General features: G+C 47.8%; 1 protein-coding gene across 1 annotated transcript; it reads left to right on the top strand.

The window, feature by feature from the left end:
* The first annotated feature begins 6,974 nt into the window (after positions 1–6,974).
* CALHM3 (calcium homeostasis modulator 3) lies at positions 6,975–19,017 on the top strand. Its single transcript, XM_003922231.3, has 3 exons — positions 6,975–7,504; positions 15,387–15,642; positions 18,136–19,017. The coding sequence occupies exons 1-3, from the start codon at positions 7,218–7,220 to the stop codon at positions 18,625–18,627; spliced, it is 1,035 nt and encodes a 344-aa protein (XP_003922280.1). The 5' UTR covers positions 6,975–7,217; the 3' UTR covers positions 18,628–19,017.
* Positions 19,018–19,245: the final 228 nt, after the last annotated feature.

Raw genomic sequence — 19,245 nt, 5'->3', positions numbered from 1 at the left:
ATCACAGTAAATGCCTTCAGCGCGAGACCCAGGACAGGCAGCAGATGCTTCTCCAATTGCTGCTGGCAGTGTGACATCTCCCTTCCAGGCACCCTTCCCCAGAGCAGTCCCAGAGGCACACCCAAGGGCGCCCCCAGGGGAGGGTGGCTCTCTTCCCAGGGAGCATAGCTGGTGAAAGGTTTTCCCTCAGCCTAAAGAGCAGTCTTACTGTGTGTCCCGCCTCTCCCTTCCTCTCCCCCCAGTTCCTCCCTCCAGCTACCACTAGGCGACACTAGAACTCCATTAGAATCCCCTTTGTCTCTGACAAACGTTTTTGGAGAGCCTTCAAGCCAATCAAAACACCTTAAAAATGTTTATGAGGCTGAGGCCAGGTGCGGTGGCTCACACCTGTAATCTCAGAACTTTGGGAGGCTAAAGTGGGCAAATCACTCGAGCCCAGGAGTTCAATACCAGCCTGGGCAACATGGTGAGATCTCGTCTTTACCAAAGAAATACAAAAATGAGCCAGGCATGGTGGTGCACATCTGTAGTCCCAGCTATTTGGGAGGCTGAGGTGGGAGGATCACCTGAGCCTGAGGAGGTTGAGGCTGCATCAAGCAGTGATGGCGCCACGGCACTCCAGCCTAGACAAGTGAGACCCTGTCTCAAAACAAACATACATTTAAAAAATAAATAAATGTTTACAGGTTGCTCTTTTCTTTCTTTCTTTCTTTTTTTTTTTTTTTTTGAAATGAAGTCTCACTCTGTCACCCAGTGGTGCAATCTCGGCTCTCTGCAACCTCCGCCTCCCGAGTTCAAGCAATTCTCCTGCCCCAGCCTCCTGAGTAGCTGGGACTACAGGCACGCGCCACCAAGCTTGGCTAATTTTTTGTATTTTTAGTAGAGATGATGGGGTTTCACCGTGTTAGCCAGGATGTTCTCAATCTCCTGACCTCATAATCCACCCGCCTCAGCCTCCCAAAGTGCTAGGATTAGAGGTGTGAGCCACTGCGCCAAGCCTTTTCCTCTTTCAAAATGAAAAGAGTTTTGCTGATGACACACATATCCTTGTAGTTTCCATTAGCTACCTCATGGTAAAGAAAATAGGCTGTTGAGAAAACTAGCCCCCTCTTCAATCACTGAGGTGTTCCCCTCAGAGCACGCGCACTTCTCTGAGGCCACTTTTCACCTTTCATCCTAGGTGGGGTTTCCAGCAGCAGAGGAGACCATGCCCAGCCTGCTTCGTTCTTTTATTGGCTGCCTGGATCCCATTTTATGGCTGTGTCATACTTTATTTAAACAGTCCCCTGTTGATGAAATTTAGGTTCTTTCCAGTTTGCTTGTCATTAAAAGAGCTATAATGAACATTCTTGTTTGTTTATCTTGGATACTTCTGCAAATCTACCCATGGCATGAATTCAGACTTTGTAATTACTAAGTCAAAGGGCATGTGTATTTAAATTTTTGCTTTAAACATATTGCCAAACTGTTCTACAGAAAAAAATTCTTACTCTAACCATAGATGTATGAAAGTAGCTATTTCCTTAAGCCTCACCAACATTCAGCAATCTTTCAGTTGCTAACGACTTGGCAACTTTTAAAGGCAACTAACTGGTGGTTTCATTTCTTATTTAATTATGAATTTTTGCAGGATATGGCCGGGCTTGGTAGCTCACGCCTATAATCCCAGCACTTTGGAAGGCTGAAGCAGGCGGATCACCTGAGGTCGGGAGTTTGAAACCAGCCTGACCCACAGGGAGAAATCCCATGGCTACGAAAAATACAAAATTAGCTGGGCGTGGTGACACATGCCTGTAATCCCAGCTATTCAGGAGGCTGAGGCAGGAGAATCACTTGAACCTGGAAGGTGGAGGTCGCAGTGAGCTGAGATTGTGCCATTGCACTCCATGCACTCCAGCCTGGGCAACAAGAGCAAAAAAGAATTTTTTTTTTTTTTTTTTTTGAGACGGAGTTTCGCTCTTGTTACCCAGGCTGGAGTGCAATGGCGCAATCTCAGCTCACCACAACCTCCGCCTCCTGGGTTCAGGCAATTCTCCTGCCTCAGCCTCCTGAGTAGCTGGGATTACAGGCACGCGCCACCATGCCCAGGTAACTTTTTGTATTTTTAGTAGAGACGGGGTTTCACCATGTTGACCAGGATGGTCTTGATCTCTTGACCTCGTGATCCACCCGCCTCGGCCTCCCCAAGTGCTGGGATTACAGGTGTGAGCCACCGCACCCGGCCGCAAAAATTCTTTTTTGCAGGATGTTTGGTCACTTGTCTCTCTCTCTCTCTCTTTTTTTTTTGAATAGTCTGTTCAAATTCTTTACCCATTTTTCTACAGGATTGTTCATCTTTTTTGTTGACTTATATGAGCCTTCTGCGAATTAAGGGAAAGAGGCCTTTGTGTGGCCTATGTGTGACAAATATCCTTCTTTCTGTTTATTTTTATTTTGCTTATTGGTGTTTTTGCCCATAGAAGCTTCTAATTTTTATGACTCCTACTTTGTCCATCTTCTCCTCCATGGCTACTAAATTCTGGGGTCTGTCCAAAAAGACCTTCATTAGCCTCTGATAATGAATAAATTCATATATGTTTTCCTGTAGAATTTGTATGACTTTAATTTTTATGTTGAATCTTTGAACCCTGTGGAGTTTATTTTGGCATGAAGTAAAGATTGCTCCCTAATGGATCTCCAGTGGTTCCAGCGCCATCTGTTAGATGGCCTCATTTCATTTTCAGCCTCTCTCTGCCCTTAGGGCTATGTGGCTCTGCAGAGTCACCAGAGTGGGGCCCACAGAAGTGCCACAATGCTTTCCCCAGGTCTGCCAGGACCCCTCAAAGGTCTGTGTCCTCAGGGAAGCAGAGAATCAGGCCACCAAGAGACAGAAAGGGCACTGCACCCTGCTGGACACACAGAACCATAGTCTCCCAGTCCTGAGAAGCGGAACGCACATTCAATGCCTTCCCTATGGAGGAAAAAGAAGCAAAAGAACCGCCAGGGGAGAGCATGCTCACCATATAAAAAGCAGGAAGACAGCCACACCCATATTTATGAAAACACACATGCATACACACACCAAATACGTACACATGCGCTACACACATACACATACAAGTGTACACATGTGTACACAGGTATATATACACCTCTCTCACACATCCCATACAACGAGTTTCTCCAGTAGGGGACATCTCGTCCTAAAAAACCCTCTCAATAGCAGGAATGTCAAGAATGGTAAAGCCAGTGTTTCTCAAATAATATCAAGACTCCTTTGCAAAGATAAAAAAATATATATGGAAGACTCCCAAGAATATATCTGCAAAACTCCAATTTGAAAATAAACAACACGAAAAAGAAACCAAAGATTTATTCTATAAAGATCTTCCACTTGCAAATTAACACATATTTACAACTGGTTTTTAAAAAAAGATTTAAATCATTATTAAAAAGAAAAAGGTAGGCGAGATGTGGTGGCTCACCTCTGTAATTCCAGGACTTTGGGAGGCTGAGGCAGGCGGATCACCTGAGGTCAGGAGTTCGAGACCAGCCTGACCAACATTCAGAAACCTCGACTCTACTAAAAATATAAAATTAGCCGGGCATGGTGGTGCATGCCTGAAATCCCAGCTACTTGAGAGGCCGAGGCAGAAGAATGGCTTGAACCCGGAAGGCGGAGGTTGCAGTGAGCCGAGATCGCACCATTGCACTCTAGCCTGGGCTACAAGAGCAAAACTCTCTCTCAAAAGAAAAATGTAAAAATTGTTAAAGTCTTTCTTTGTTACCCAGGCTGGAGAGCAGTGATCTGGGCTCACCACAGCCTCCGCCTCCTGGGTTCAAGTAATTCTCTTGCCTCAGCCTCCCAAGAAGCTAATACAATTTTTTGTATTTTTAGTATAGGGTTTTGTCATGTTTTGGTCAGGCTGGTCTCGAACTCCTGAGCTCCAGCAATCTGCCTGCCTTGGCCTCCCAAAGTGCTGGGATTATAGCCAGATCTGCAATTTAATATCATTCCATATGTGTGAATAAAAGAAGTCTTTCTCCATTTATTACTCCATTTCTTCTTCTCCTAGTTAAGCAGGGCCAAGCTCCAGGCAACAAAATGGGATTCTCCTTTTTGCCTTGTCCTTTATTTTTTTATGTTTTTCCAATACAAATATTTTGGCCGAGCGTGGTGGCTCATGCTTGTAATCCCAGCACTTTGGGAGTATGAGACAGAAGAATCGCTTGAACCCAGGAGGTGAAGGTTACAGTGAGCCAAGATCACTGCCATTGTACTCCAGCCTGGGCAATAAGAGTGAAACGCCATCTCAAAAAACAAAGAAACAAAAAATATTTTATGATTCTTACTGGAAATTGTTAAAAATCATTATTATGATTATAATAATGATTTATTATGTCTACTATTATAAAAGTAGACCATTCAGAAAATAGAGATTTTTTTTTTTAAAACCATCCCCTCTCTTTGAGAGACAATATCCCTTTTGTGGTAGGCTTCTTTCTGGCCTGTTTCTTTGCTGAAGTATTTCCTGTAAATACCCAGCAAGGGTCAGCCCCGCTGCAGCCACTCAGCACCTGTTTCCCTGCAGGGCTCCAGGGACTCAGGCTGACCTGGGAACTCTGTCTTACCTCTCAGAGGCAAGAGCTGTGAAAAGGTTGGCCTGGAGAGCCTTTGACTCAGTTTTCTCCCAGAAGCATTGTCTTTTCTTTTTTCTTTTTTTTTGAGACCGAGTCTCACTCTGTCGCCCAGGCTAGAGTACAATGGGGTGATCATGGCTCACTGCAACCTCCGACTCCCAGGTTCAAGGAATTCTCCTGCCTCAGCCTCCCGAGTAGCTGGGACTACAGGCGCGTGCCACCACGCCCAGCTAATTTTTGTGTTTTTAGTAGAGACGGGGTTTCACCGTGTTGGCCGGGATGGTCTTGATCTCTCAACCTCGTGATCTGCCTGCCTTGGCCTCCCAAAGTGCTGGGATTACAGGCGTGAGCCACCGCGTCCAGCCAGGATTGTCTACTCCTTTCTGGAGACTCCCAAGGTTAAAGTGGCTGGGGCCCCTCAGGGTACTCTATCCCTCCCTGAGACTAGAATGGGATTGAGGGGTGCTCATGACTCTCCCAGCCCAGTTTGCTTCCCACCTGCTCCACACCCGCCCTGCTGGTTCAGGGTCAAGAAACCTGGCCTTGGGGCCTTGGGCCAGGACAGTCCCTTTTCTGGTCAGCAGCCCAGTGGGTGACTAAAGCTGAAAGGCACAGACGGAGGATCCCAGCTTCCTCCCTAGCTCTGTTCCCACTAGGCTATGTGACCTCAGACAGCCCCTCTGGGACTGTACCCAACTGAAAATGTGGTGGTGATTGTCCTCCTGGCTTGAAGGGTTTCTCACCCCTGTCCTGCCCCCTCCTCTGCTCAGAGTCAGACTCGCAGGGCCGCTGCTGACTCTCCCCATCTTCTCCCATCCCTCCTCATTTCCCTCACACAGGGAAATCCATCTTAGAGGACCCAGAGTAACATATAAATATATAAAATAAAAATAATAAGTGGCCAAGCTCAGTGGCTCATGCCTGTAATCCCAGTACTTTGGAAAGACAAGGCAGGTGGATTACCTGAGGTCAGGAGTTCGAGGCTACCCTGACCAACATGGCGAAACCCCCGTCTCTACTAAAAATACAAAACTTAGCTGAATGTGGTGGTGGGCACCTATAATCCCAGCTTCTTGGGAGACTGAGGCAGGAGAATCACTTGAACCCGGGAGGTGGAGGCTGCAGTGAACCAAGATCATGCCACTGCACTCTAACCTGTGTGACGGAGCAAGACTCAGTCTCAAATAAATAATAATAATAATAATAATTAGACTCACGTTTCTTTCTGTCTTCATCAGAAGTACAGCCCACACTGGTGGTTGTGAAATTTGCAGGACTTATTTGGGATGATCTGACTTCCAGGCTAAGTGACCTTTACAAAATTCATTTTGCCGCCGGGTATGGTGGTTCACATCTGTAATCCCAGCACTTTGGGAGATCGAGGCAGGCAGATCACGGGGCAAGGGATGGAGACCAGCCTGGACATGGTGAAACCTCGTCTCTACTAAAAACACAAAAATTAGCTGGGCATGGTGGTGCGCGCCTGTAGTCCCAGCTACTCAGGAGGCTGAGGCAGGAGAATCGCTTGAATCCAGGAGGCAGAGGTTGTAGTGAGCCGAGATTGTGCCACTGCAGTCCAGTCTGGGCGACAGAGCAAGACTGTCTCAAAAAAAAAAAAAAAATCATTTGGCAGGTTTTTGGGGTCCCTCAAATATCTGAGCTGTCATCCTTCAGAGAGGCTGGAACTGAGACACAAGAAGAGACCTGATGACATCAGGAAAGTTAGGAGAAGAGGCAGTGGTTTCACATGCATATCCCTCACATGGGAGAAGCGGGGGAAATCCATGCAGGTGGGGCATGGCACTTGAGAAGCCTCTCCCATGGCACCCAGTGGTTAATGCACAGTGATTAGCACGTCTCTCAGCGAGGCCATCCCCTTCCGCCACCCCTTTTATGGCAAATCCTGAAACATAGTTGAAGACTCTTCTCAAGGGTCTCCTCTTCCAAGAAGCCTTCAGGCAGGAATAGGTGCCCCTTCTGGCTCCTCCTGGCTCCTCCCGGCTCCTCCCAGCCTGAAAGCCAACATGAAATCTCCCTGGGCTGACTGAGTTGTCATATTTTTTTGTTGTTGCTGCTATTGTTGTTTTATTATGCCTCCGAGACAAGTTCAAAGTCATGTTTTTGATCAAGACCAGAAAATATACTTTGGCTCCGTCAGCATCTTTGCCTCACCACACCCAGAATTTGCCCATCCCCCAAGGAAACCCCAGCAGCTGTCAGACCTGAGCATCCAGACCCTAAAGCAAAGAGAAATGGGCTAGAAGGAATAGAGTTACAGGGTGGAGCCCATTTGCCTAGAGGTGCTTTGAGCTGCTGTTCACAGAGGGTGACTCATTCCCCCAGAGACAGGGGGAGTGGCACCAGGCCAGGGGAAACTTCGTGGAGAGAGCCTGTCCTTGCCTTAAGTGCCCGGCTGGACTCCGGGAGCCTGGGCTGGGGCCTGGGCACTGCTTCCTCCTTGGCCCCTCAGGCCCTTGGAAGAAGAGAGAGAACCGCTTGCAGATCCCAGGCTCAGCCCCAGCACAGCAGACACCAGGAAGGTGGCCAGAGCCCCACTGTGCCCGCTTGACAGCCACCCACCCACCCAGGCTGGAGCCATGGATAAATTCCGCATGCTCTTCCAGCACTTCCAGTCGAGCTCAGAGTCGGTGATGAATGGCATCTGCCTGCTGCTGGCTGCAGTCACTGTCAAGCTGTACTCCTCCTTCGACTTCAACTGTCCCTGCCTGGCGCGCTACAATGCACTCTATGGCCTGGGCCTGCTGCTCACACCCCCACTCGCCCTGTTTCTCTGCGGCCTCCTCGCCAACCGGCAGTCTGTGGTAATGGTTGAGGAGTGGCGCCGGCCCTCGGGACACCGGAGGAAGGACCCGGGCATCATCAGGTGCGTCCCCACACCACTCGGTGACCCATGGGCTTTTCCGGGGCTCCCCAGCCACCCCACAGGGACTGCCAAGTGCACCCCCAAACCCCAATCATTCCATGTGAACATGGTCAGGGGTTCTCCAGCCACCCCACAGGCACTGCCAGATGCACCCCCAAACCCCAGCCATCTCCATTATCAGGGGATTCTCCACTCACCCTATAGGTACTGCCAGGTGTGCCCTCTCCTTCCCCCAACTAGGAATTATCGGCTAACAGAGACGCACTTGCCAGTTTTCATTCTGGAAACTTATTTCTGTTCCTATCATTTGTCACCTTTCCATAGCCAGTGCTGTAAACATAGACATGACACAGGATTCCCAATTACCCAGGTCACTGAGGGGCTTGGGGAAAACTTCCTCTTTGCCCTCTGAAGTTCTGCTGAAAATCAACTGACAAAAGTCAGATTAAGAGAAAAGGGGGCCGGACATGGTGGCTCACGCCTGTAATCCTAGCTCTTTGGGAGGCTGAGGTGAGTGGATCACCTGAGGTCAGGAGTTCGAGACCAGCCTGACCAACATGGTGACACCCTATCTCTACTAAAAATAAAAAATTAGCCAGGCGTGGTGACACGTGCCTGTAATCCCAGCTACTCTGGAGGCTGAGGCAGGAGAATAGCTTGAACCCAGGAGGTGGAGGTTGCAATGAGCCAAGATTGCATCGCTGCACTCCAGCTTGGGCAACAGAGCAAGACTCCGTCTCAAAAAAAAAAAAAAAAAAAAGAGAAAAGGCATACAAATTTATTTGATTAGTTTTTATGTGCCACAGGCAGAGTAAGACCCAAAGAAACAGGGGAAACGGTCCATTTTTATGCTGAGGTTCAACAAGGTCTGGATAGCCACACAGAAATAGAATTGAACAAAAACAGGGATGAACTAATGCTATAGACAGAGTGGGGAAACTCAGCAAGGCTGTCTGTGTTCTTCCTGGCCTCTATATACAGCGTTCCTTTCTCCCACACATGGGGCAGGACCCTCTCTAGAAAGGAGTCTTATGACCTACAATGAAACTAGTAGATCAGATCATTTCTTTATGGCCAGTTCTTAGACAGAAAGGCAGGGGGAAGTTCGAGTCATATTTTTAGGTTTTATGGAGGCAGCTTTGGAGAAAAGGGGTTCTGGTTTCTATGATCCATCTTGGAGAAGATGGATTCTAGTTTCTCTGACTAGTCTTGGGTGAGAATAAGGAGCCAGAGATTGGGTAGGGTGAAGGGGAAGGGGAGCAGGTAAAGGGACAGGAGAAGATTTAAAAAAAACTTTTGCTTCTTGATTTTTGGGTATCATTTTCTGAGCCCCAACATCACATCAGTCACACTGGAAATGGATTATAATTCACCACATGCTTGAAGGGCCATCCCATGACATGCATAGCAGTTTTTTGCACGTAGTGAGAGGTAACGATTGGCTTAAAGGCTGCGCCCTGGAGCGGTGGCTCACATCTGTAATCCCAGCACTTTGGGAGGCCGAGGCGGGTAGATCACCTGGTCAGGAGTTCAAGACCATTCTGGCCAACATGGCAAAACCCTATCTCTACTAAAATTACAAAAATTAGCCAGGCATAGTGGCATATGCCTGTAATCCCAGCTACTCGGGAAGCTGAGACAGGAGAATTGCTTGAACCCTAGATGCAGAAGTTGCAGTGAGTGGAGATCACACCATTGCACTTCACCCTGGGCAACAAGAGCAAAACTCCGTCTCAAAAAAAAAAAAAGAAAAAAAAAAAAAGGCTGCATCCATCACTTGTAAGCTCCCTAGGGTGAGGACCTTACCTACTGCATGCTATGGCCCCGGAGCCTAGCACATGCATGGCGCTCTGTAGCAGAGTCAGTTGGAATTGAGCAATTCATCGGACACTCACGAAGGGCCAAGCTCGGTGCTAAGAGCTTTGAGTGCACGGCCTCTCTGAATTCTACCTGAGTTCTCAAGCTGCACCTTGGACCCATTTTTAAGGATGGGGAACTTGAGTCACAGAGAATTTAAGTAACTCGACCAAGCTCCCACAGCCAGGAAGTGTCATTGCTCAGCTTCAAACCCAGGCTGACTGAACAGGCCAAGATGGAACAGCTGCCCTTCCTGTTTTAGAAAAAATCTCTAAGTGCTCTATATCTGCAGGCAGTGACAGGAGGGCTTGGTGGGCTTCCGCTCACACACCATCTCCTCCTCTCCCCCATTCTCTGATATGGACAGTAGAGGTGTTCTCAAATATATCTAATGTAACTTCATAACGAGTGTCCAGGTGCATCGTCTAACCACGTTGCCATCCATAGAAAATGCTAAAGTCAAGGCCAGGCACAGTGGCTCATGCTTGTAATCCCAGCACTTTGGGAGGCCGAGGTGAGTGGATCACCTAAGGTCAGGAGTTCAAGACCAGCCTCACCAACATGGCGAAACCCCATCTCTACTAAGAAGTACAAAAATTAGCCAGGCGTGGTGGTGGGCACCTGTAGTCCCAGCTTCTCAGGAGGCTGAGGAAAGAGAATTGATTGAACCCAGGAGGTGGAGGTTACAGTGAGCCAAGATAGGGCCGCTGCACTGCAGCCTGGGTGCTAGAGCAAGACACCCTGAAAAAAAAAAAAAAAAAAAAAGGGGGAAGAGAAAAGAAAATGCTAAAGCCACCACTGCCTAGAACATATTTATAGCTCACACTGGTGGGTAGGTCATGCACATACACCTGGCACACACCATTGGATTTTTGTTTGTTTTGTTTGTTTGTTTGTTTGTTTTTTGAGATAGAATCTTGCTCTGTCAACCAGACTTGAGTGCAGTGGTGTGATTTCAGCTCACCGCAACCTCCGCCTCCTGGGTTCAAGCAATTCTCCTGCCTCAGCCTCCCGAGTAGCTGGGATTGCAGGTGCCTGTCACCATGCCCGGCTAATTTTTGTATTTTTAGTAGAGCAAGTGTTTCACCATCTTGGCCAGGATGATCTCGAACTCATGACCTCAGGTGATCTACCTGCCTTGGCCTCCCAAAGTGCTGGGATTACAGGTGTGAGGCATGGCGCCTGGCCACCATTAGAGGTTTTGTGTACAATCCAAGGCAGAAACAGCATCTGCACCCGGTGCACCCCGAGCCTCTGTTCTGTGTTCTGGGGATCACATCTCCCTGCAATTCAGCTGTGCAGGGTGGGTCACAGGCACTGGGTGTGTCCTTGGCTTTTCCTCTGGGGTCCAGCGGGCACAGCTCCACTGGGCTCCTGTCCTGTGGCCAGCATCCCATCAAGGTCACTACAGGCAGGGGCAGAGTTGGTCAAAAAATATGCCTGAGGCCAGTCGGAGGGTGGGCTCCTGGGATGCACTGTGGATAGAGGTGTTAGAGGTGCCACCTTTGGAGGGTTACCAGGCAGAGCTGTCTTAGCTTCGGCTCTCCTCCGAAAGCAGGCTCTGGAAAGAATGTGATAATGAGCGGGCAACGGGGGCTTAATCCCTCAGGGGTCCCCCTCAGAGCATGCACAGAACACACCTCAGAATTGTCCCACTGAGGATTTAAGAAACTGGGATATTTGGGGAGAGAGATCCAAGATGGCTGATCACTAGCAGCTCGGGATTGTAGCTCCCAGTGAAAGCGCAAAGAACGAGAGGACGCCACACCTTCGCATGAATTCTTGTTGCTCACTCACCAGGAGATTCCCAGCGGAGGAGCCCCACGGGTCGGGTCGCCAGCGCGACTCTTGTGACCGGCGAGGCGGTTTTGCTGGCGCCTCGGAGCGTCGGTTCTTGGCGCAGAGTCAGAAAAGCACCGTCAATCTTAACGCCGCTGGTTTAGTCGGCACAGTGGGTTGCTCAGATTTCGGCGCTGAGAATCAATAAGTCGGACGTCCACTCAGAAAACCAATTACAAAGACGGTAAATACAAAGACCACAGATGGATAAATTTATAACGAAGGGAAGAAAACAGCCAAAAAAGGCTGAGAATACCCAAGATCAGAACGCCTCTCCCTCAGCAGGGGATCACAGTTCCTCATCAGCAACGAAACAAGGCTTGATGGAGAACGAAACAAGGCTTGATGGAGAACGAGTGTGTTCCAATTACAGAAGCAGGCTTCAAAATGTGGATAATGAGAAACTTCTGTGAATTAAAAGAACTTGTTTTAAACCAATCCAAAGAAACGAAGAACTTTGAAAAAAGATTTGACGAAATGTTAACAAGAATACACAATTTAGAGGGGAATATAAGTGAAATGATGGAGCCGAAAAACACAATACGAGAACTTCGTGAAGTATGCACAAGTTTTATTTTTTATTTCTTTTTTTTTTTTTTTTTGAGACGGAGTTTCGCTCTTGTTACCCAGGCTGGAGTGCAATGGTGCGATCTCGGCTCACTGCAACCTCCGCCTCCTGGGTTCAGGCAATTCTCCTGCCTCAGCCTCCTGAGTAGCTGGGATTACAGGCACGCACCACCATGCCCAGCTATTTTTTTTGTATTTTTAGTAGAGACGGGGTTTTACCATGTTGACCAGGATGGTCTCGATCTCTTGACCTTGTGATCCACCCGCCTCGGCCTCCCAAAGTGCTGGGATTACAGGCTTGAGCCACCGCGCCCGGCTATTTTTTTTTTTTTTTTTTTTTTTTTGAGCCGGAGTTTTGCTCTTGTTACCCAGGCTGGAGTGCAATGGCGCGATCTCGGCTCACCGCAACCTCCGCCTCCTGGGTTCAGGCAATTCTCCTGCCTCAGCCTCCTGAGTAGCTGGGATTACAGGCACGCACAACCATGCCCAGCTAATTTTTTGTATTTTTAGGAGAGACGGGGTTTCACCATGTTGACTGGGATGGTCTCGATCTCTTGACCTTGTGATCCACCCGCCTCGGCCTCCCAAAGTGCTGGGATTACAGGCTTGAGCCACCGCGCCCGGCCAATGCACAAGTTTTAACAGCCGAATTGATCAAGCAGAAGAAAGGATATCAGAGGTCGAAGACCAACTCAATGAAATAAAACAAGAAGACAAGATTAGAGAAAGAAGGATAAAAAGGAACAAGCAAAGTCTCCAAGAAATATGGTATTATATGAAAAGACGTAATCTACGCTTGATAGGTGTACCTGAATGTGACGAAGAGAATGAATCCAAGCTGGAAAATACGCTTCAGGACATTATTCAGGAAAATTTTCCCAACCTAGTAAGGCAGGATAATATTCAACTCCAGGTAATACAGAGAACACCACAGAGATATTCCTCAAGAAGAGCAACTCCAAGGCACATAATCGTCAGATTCACCAGGGTTGAAATGAAGGAGAAAATACTAAGGGCAGCCAGAGAGAAAGGTCAGGTTACCCACAAAGGGAAGCCTATCAGACTTACAGCAGATCTCTCAGCAGAAACCCTACAAGCCAGAAGAGTGGAGACCAATATTCAACATCCTTAAAGAGAAGAACTTTCAACCAAGAATTTCACATCCAGCCAAACTAAGCTTCACAAGTGAGGGAAAAATAAAGTTTTTTTGTGAATAAGCAAGCACTCAGAGAATTCATCACCACCAGGCCTGCTTTACAAGAGCTTCTGAAAGAACCACTACACATAGAAAGGAACAAACAGTATCAGCCTTTCTAAAAAAATACCAAAAAGAGCATCAATATAATGAAGAATTTACATCAACTAATGGGCAAAATAGCCAGCTAATATTAAGTGGCAGTATTAAACTCACATATATTATTATTAATTCTAAATTTAAATTGACCAAATCCCCCAATCCAAAGACAGACAGGCAATTTGAATAAAAAACTAAAACCCATCAGTATGCTGCATCCAGACCCATCTCACATTCAAGGATACACAAAGACTCAAAACAAGGGATGGAGAAGGATTTACCAACCAACCAGAGAGCTAAAATATATAAATAAAAGGCAGAGGTTACAATTAAGCAACAAAGATCAAAAGAAGCAAAGAAGGACATTACATAATGATAAAAGGATCAATGCAACAACAGGAAGAGCTAAAGATCCTAAATATATACACACCCAATACAGGAATACGTAGATCAGTACCACATCATATCAACTTAGAAGTTTAAACGAAATGTTGGTTGGCTCCTTGTTTGTTATTCTCTTCCCTCATTTTCTTTTATATCTCCATTATTAAGGACAATTATAGGCATACCCATATTTAGATTGCATTTTACCCCGGACAATAAAGCAATACCCCCATCCTCTCTCCCTCTTCCTCTTTCTCTTTCTTCCTCTTCTTTATTCTTTTTCTTATTAAAAAAAAAATTAAAAATAAAGTTCAATTTATAATCTTTAAAAACAAACAAACAAACAAAAAGGGGCTGCTGATGCCGGCATCAGCATTCTCACGGGTTGTCTGAGCATCACATGTGGAACCGTGTACAATGAGCCTAGCATGGGTAGATGCCAAGAAAACATGTGCCTTTGCCTTTCCCTTTTGTAGCGACTTTTTCCTTCCAAGGTGGCCTTCGATGATCATCTAAAGCCACCCACATAAAAATGTGAGGAGGGGAGAAAAAGGCAGTTCGAGCCCACTTGCCACTTCAGCAACGAAGAAGGACCAATCTGGACCAGTAGATTGGCTTGGGGCACAGTAACCTTGTGGGGTCTTTAGTTGAAAGTTACCACATGAGCATTATCATCACCAACATCATCAATTACCATCATCATCATCATCTGATAAAGCAGTCAAGTAAAATAATGTACATTGATGATTATTAACAATTATCATGACCAGACAAGATAATGCTTGAATTCCTCATATTATCGAAACTGTACCTTCAATAACCTCCAAAATATTTTCATAGAGGGAGATCTAGAGAAGAGAGTAAACAGACAGGTTGGTCACTTTTTTTTTTTTTTTACTCTGTCGCTGAGGCTAGGGTGCAGTGGCTTGATCTCAGCTCACTGCAACCATCGCCTCCTGGATTCAAGTGATTCTCCTGTCTCAGCCTCCTGAGTAGCTGCTACTACAGGTGACTGTCACCTCGTCTGGCTAATTTTTGTGTTTTTAGCAGAGATGGGGTTTCACCACGTTGGCGAGTCTGGTCTCAAACCCCTGACCTCAGGTGATCTGCCTGCCTGAGCCTCCCAAAGTGCTGGGATTACAGACGCGAGCCATCACACCCTGTAGGTTGGTTACATTTGATCAACAAATTATTAAACTTCCTTGAACTGTTTTCGGGGTCACTTCTCTGACTTTAAGTACAACTTATTTCTTACCTGTTTATATGTTGATATATCGATGCTGTGGCTTGGGGGACTTGAATGTTCTCTATTCCCTACCCAACTTTAACTGGAGCCCTATCAAGTTCAATAACGAATGGTATCATACACCCCCTGATTAATGATGCTGCCTGTCCCCTAAGCACAGGTGGTTACTGTCTACCTGCGGCCTGCTTGGGCAGAGAAATCATGAGTTAAAAAAAAAAAAAAAAAAAAAAAAAAAAGAAACTGGGATATTTATCCACAAGGCCTTGTCCGTCTGGGGTTGAAGACTGATTTGGGAGGTAACTTTTGAATGCTTTCAGCCTACCCCTCTCTGGAGCAAAAAATCCTCCAAAGCCCCGGGGGCAGAACAATGCAGGTGCCTGAGGTAGGAGATGAATTGAACAAGCGACCAAAGCCACGGATGCCTCAGGCATGGACAGGGCACCAGCAGTGTCTGCTGCAAGGCCTAGGACAGGAGGAATGCCAACTCCTCCGTACAACAGCCCTAGGGATCCCAGGGCCCCCAGCCCTCCTTCCTCCTTGCCTTCGGTTGCTGAGAACTCTACACTGGGAGCTGCAGCCTGATGTAACCCCACCTGGGACTTCCCAGCAGTCCATCCTTGCATTCCTCCCGTAGCCACCCTGCTGCGGCCGACTTCGGGCTGCCCCCTGTGACACCCTCCTTCCTCCGCTCCCAGGTACATGTGCTCCTCTGTGCTGCAGAGGGCGCTGGCCGCACCCCTGGTCTGGATCCTGCTGGCCCTCCTTGATGGGAAGTGCTTCGTGTGTGCCTTCAGCAGCTCTGTGGACCCTGAGAAGTTTCTGGACTTTGCCAACATGACCCCCAGTCAGGTACAGCTCTTCCTGGCCAAGGTTGCCTGCAAGGAGGACGAGCTGGTCAGGGATAGCCCTGCTCGGAAGGCGGTGTCTCGTTACCTGCGGTGCCTGTCACAGGTAATGGGTGATCTTCCTCTTACCCTTGCACCCTCACCAATCCCCTGCATTGGTTCTGGGGTGGGGTTGCGGGTGATGAGGAATGACAGATGATGGGCTCCGTCCATCCCCAGGAGGCACTGCGCACCTTCCCACCCATGAGAAATAATACTAATCTCCACTTTTTGAGCATTTGTGTGCCAGGCATTGCAGTGAGCATTTTATATGTACTATTTCATTTAATTTGGGGTGAAAAAATTATCATCCCGTTCTCCAGGTGAGGAAGCAGGCTCTGAGAATTTAGTTCATAAGGCCAAAGTCACACAGCTTATAAGAGGCAGAGCAGGGATCTGATGAAATTTCATTATTCCTCTTAACCACCTTCCAACAATGTAGGTCCTTTCCAGATGCCAGTCTTCCCAAAAGGCACCAACTCTATTATCCTGGGGGACAAACCCCAGCTCGACTCCCAGCCCAGACTCCAGATTCCACCACCGCTGCTCCCAGAGCCCCAGCACTGGGGCTGTGTCCACCAAACGTATGCATGTGAACCCACTGCACACGGAGCACCACCAGAGCTATAGATAATAAAGACATAGCCCCTGCCCCTTGGGGAGTCTGACAGGCTCATGGGCTGGCCAACGGTGCGGTGGAGGGAGAACCAGGGTGCAGGATGCTCTTGATTCCGGCTCAGACTGTGACCTTGGCCATGGGACTACCCCTCTGAACCTATTTCTCATGCAAAATACAGGGGAGCTTGGTCACCCCCATCTTGATAATCCCTGCAGGCTTCAATACTCTAGGCTTTCCTTAATTCAGTGGAATGAGCATGAAATTTGCAGTGAGACCAGGGTTTGAATCCTGACTCAGCTGTAAGTTGTCAGTCATGTAAAGTTTAGCAAGTTGTTTGGTTTTACCCACCTTAAATTTGCTGATGGGGGTGAGTCCTGTGAGATGCCAAATGAGAGAGCTTTATAAATCATGGAAATCACTTCTGTAAATGATAAGGATTCAAATATGTCCCTGCGGTTTAGCGGCGTGACTTCCCTGCTCCAGGTCCACATAAGTGCCCAGGTCTCAAACTAGGCCTTGAAGAGACTATGGCTTTGGAACATGGAAAGGAGGAAGAGGGGTCTGCCGGGTGTGGGCTCCAGCTTTAGAGAACTGCTTCCAGTTTGTTCTCACGCCTGGCTTGGAACACTGTCCTCTGTTCACATTGTGTGTCATTGTCATTCATCCGTCAGTCTTGGCCCTCAAGGTCAACTTGGGTGTCCCTCCTCTGGACTCCTTCTCTAAGACACGTACCCAGTCATCACCTATTTAATTATCTATTTCCTCCACTAAGGTATGAGCTCTGTGAGAGCAAAGACTGAGCCCCCAGTTCCTAGCACAGGGCCTCCCACAAAATATAGCACAGTGGATGCCTAGATGAGAAGATAGACAGATAAACACCCACAAGGATGACAAGGGACTGGATAAAAAAGATGAGAGGGACCTAGCATGGTGGCTCATGCCTATAATTCCAGCACTTTAGGAGGCCGAGGTGGGTGAATCATATGAGGTCAGGAGTTCAAGACCAGCCTGGCCAACATGGTAAAACCTCATCTTTACTGAAAATACAACAATGTGTTGGGCATGGTGACATGCACCTGTAGTCCCAGCTACTTGGGAGGCTGAGGCAGGAGAATCGCTTGAACCCGGGAGGTGGAGGTTACAGTGAGCCGAATCGCACCATTGCACTCCAGCCTGGGCAACAGAGCCAGACTCCATCTCAGAAAATAAAATAAATAAATAAAATTAGGAGAAGATGGATGATGAATGGTTGAATGAGGGGGTGGATGCATAAGATAGATCAAGGGAAGGAAGGAGGACCATATGGCAGCATGAATGGATGGGAGAAGAGAAGGATGGATGATGGACAGATGGAAGGATAGGAGGTTGAATGGATGGGAAGATGACAGATTTACAGTCAGACAAGAGGATGCATGATTGGATAGGTGGAGAGATGGTTGAACGGGTGAATGGATGAAAGGATGAGAGAATGAATGAAAAGGAGGATAGATGGATGGATGGAGGATGGTTGGTAGGACGATGACTGATAGGAAAGTGGATAGATTTGAGGAAAGATGGATGGGAAATGTAAAAGGAGGGACTTTGGAATATCTTTGCCACACTATACAGGACAATTCCTCAAGTAGCAGATGCTCTAAGAGTTAACTCAGTTTACAAGGTTATAGGGATCCAAAAGAGGGCATGTAATCTGATGATCACATTAATTTTCTTTGTGCCCATTATTGGCTCCCATTTCATTTAATATTCTGATTAATAAACTATGATGTTTGAAGTGATATGCTGTAGTCAAATTCTCTAAGGAGTATTTGAATCCATTGGAAAATGCAGAATATTATTATGTAGACATGGTCAAATATGCAACATTCATATACTCATGTATAAGTAGATATTTTTAGGATTAGGCCCCACCCACACCTCATCTCGGGCCTCCCTACCCTGCAGGCCATTGGCTGGAGCGTCACTCTGTTGCTGATCATCCTGGCCTTCCTGGCCCGCTGCCTGAGGCCCTTCTTCGACCAGACAGTCTTCCTGCAGCGCAGATACTGGAGCAACTACGTCGACCTGGAGCAGAAGCTCTTCGACGAGACCTGCTGTGAGCATGCGCGGGACTTCGCGCACCGCTGCGTGCTGCACTTCTTCGCCAGCATGCAGAATGAGCTGCAGGCGCGGGGGCTGCGCCGCCACCCTGCAGGGAGGAGCCTTGAGCCCTGCCCAGTGCCTGAGCCCCCAGAAGACCTGGACGGTGGCAGCGGGAAGGCCTATCTGCGCGCAATCTCCAGCCAGGAGCAGGTGGACCGCCTCCTGAGCACCTGGTACTCCAGCAAGCCGCCGCTGGACCTTGCTGCATCTCTCGGGCTCTGGGGGGGTGGCCTTAGCCACCGCGCCCCTACCTTGGCACTGGGCACCAGGCTGTCCCAGCACACCGACGTGTAGGGTCCCGGCCAGGCTAGAAGCCGCAGTGTTCCCAGGTGAAATGTCGCGCTGGGGTCTTTCCAGGCCGTGGGGATCCCACACAGCAAGGCAGCCTAAGTCTTGTTGGCCTCCTTTTTAAAGTAGCTCAATCTCTGCCTGGTGTGGCCTCCAGGTGCTTCACAGACTTTAATGTGGACTCGGTTCACCGAGGTCCTTGTTAAATACAGGTTCAGACTCAGTGCAGCCAGGACTGAGTCTGAGATTCCGGTTCTAATTTCTCTACCTATATTAACTCATTTAATCTTCATGATAACCTAATAAAATAGGTCTGATGATTAACCCCATTTTTTTTAGAAGAGAAAATTGAGGTTAAGGTGCCCAGGGTCACCCGAGTAAGAACTGGAATTTCATCCCAGGAGGGCTGGTTCTCGCTTTGAGCTACTACCTTAGTCTGCTGCCTAAATAAATAGTTTCATTTGTGTGATTGTCTTTGTTTTGTTTTGTTTTGTTTGCGATGAAGTTTCGATCTGTTGCCCAGGCTGGAGTGCCATGGCAACCTCCGCCTCCCAGATTCAAGTGATTCTTCTGCCTCAGTCTCCCGAGTAGCTGGGATTACAGGCATGCACCACCACACCCAGC

The sequence above is a fragment of the Saimiri boliviensis genome, chromosome 12 (assembly GCF_048565385.1).
Source record: "Saimiri boliviensis isolate mSaiBol1 chromosome 12, mSaiBol1.pri, whole genome shotgun sequence".
NCBI classification, from domain to species: Eukaryota; Metazoa; Chordata; class Mammalia; order Primates; family Cebidae; genus Saimiri; species Saimiri boliviensis.
The sequence above is the reverse complement of the archived record's forward strand: the minus strand, read 5'-3'. Positions and strand labels throughout refer to the sequence as shown.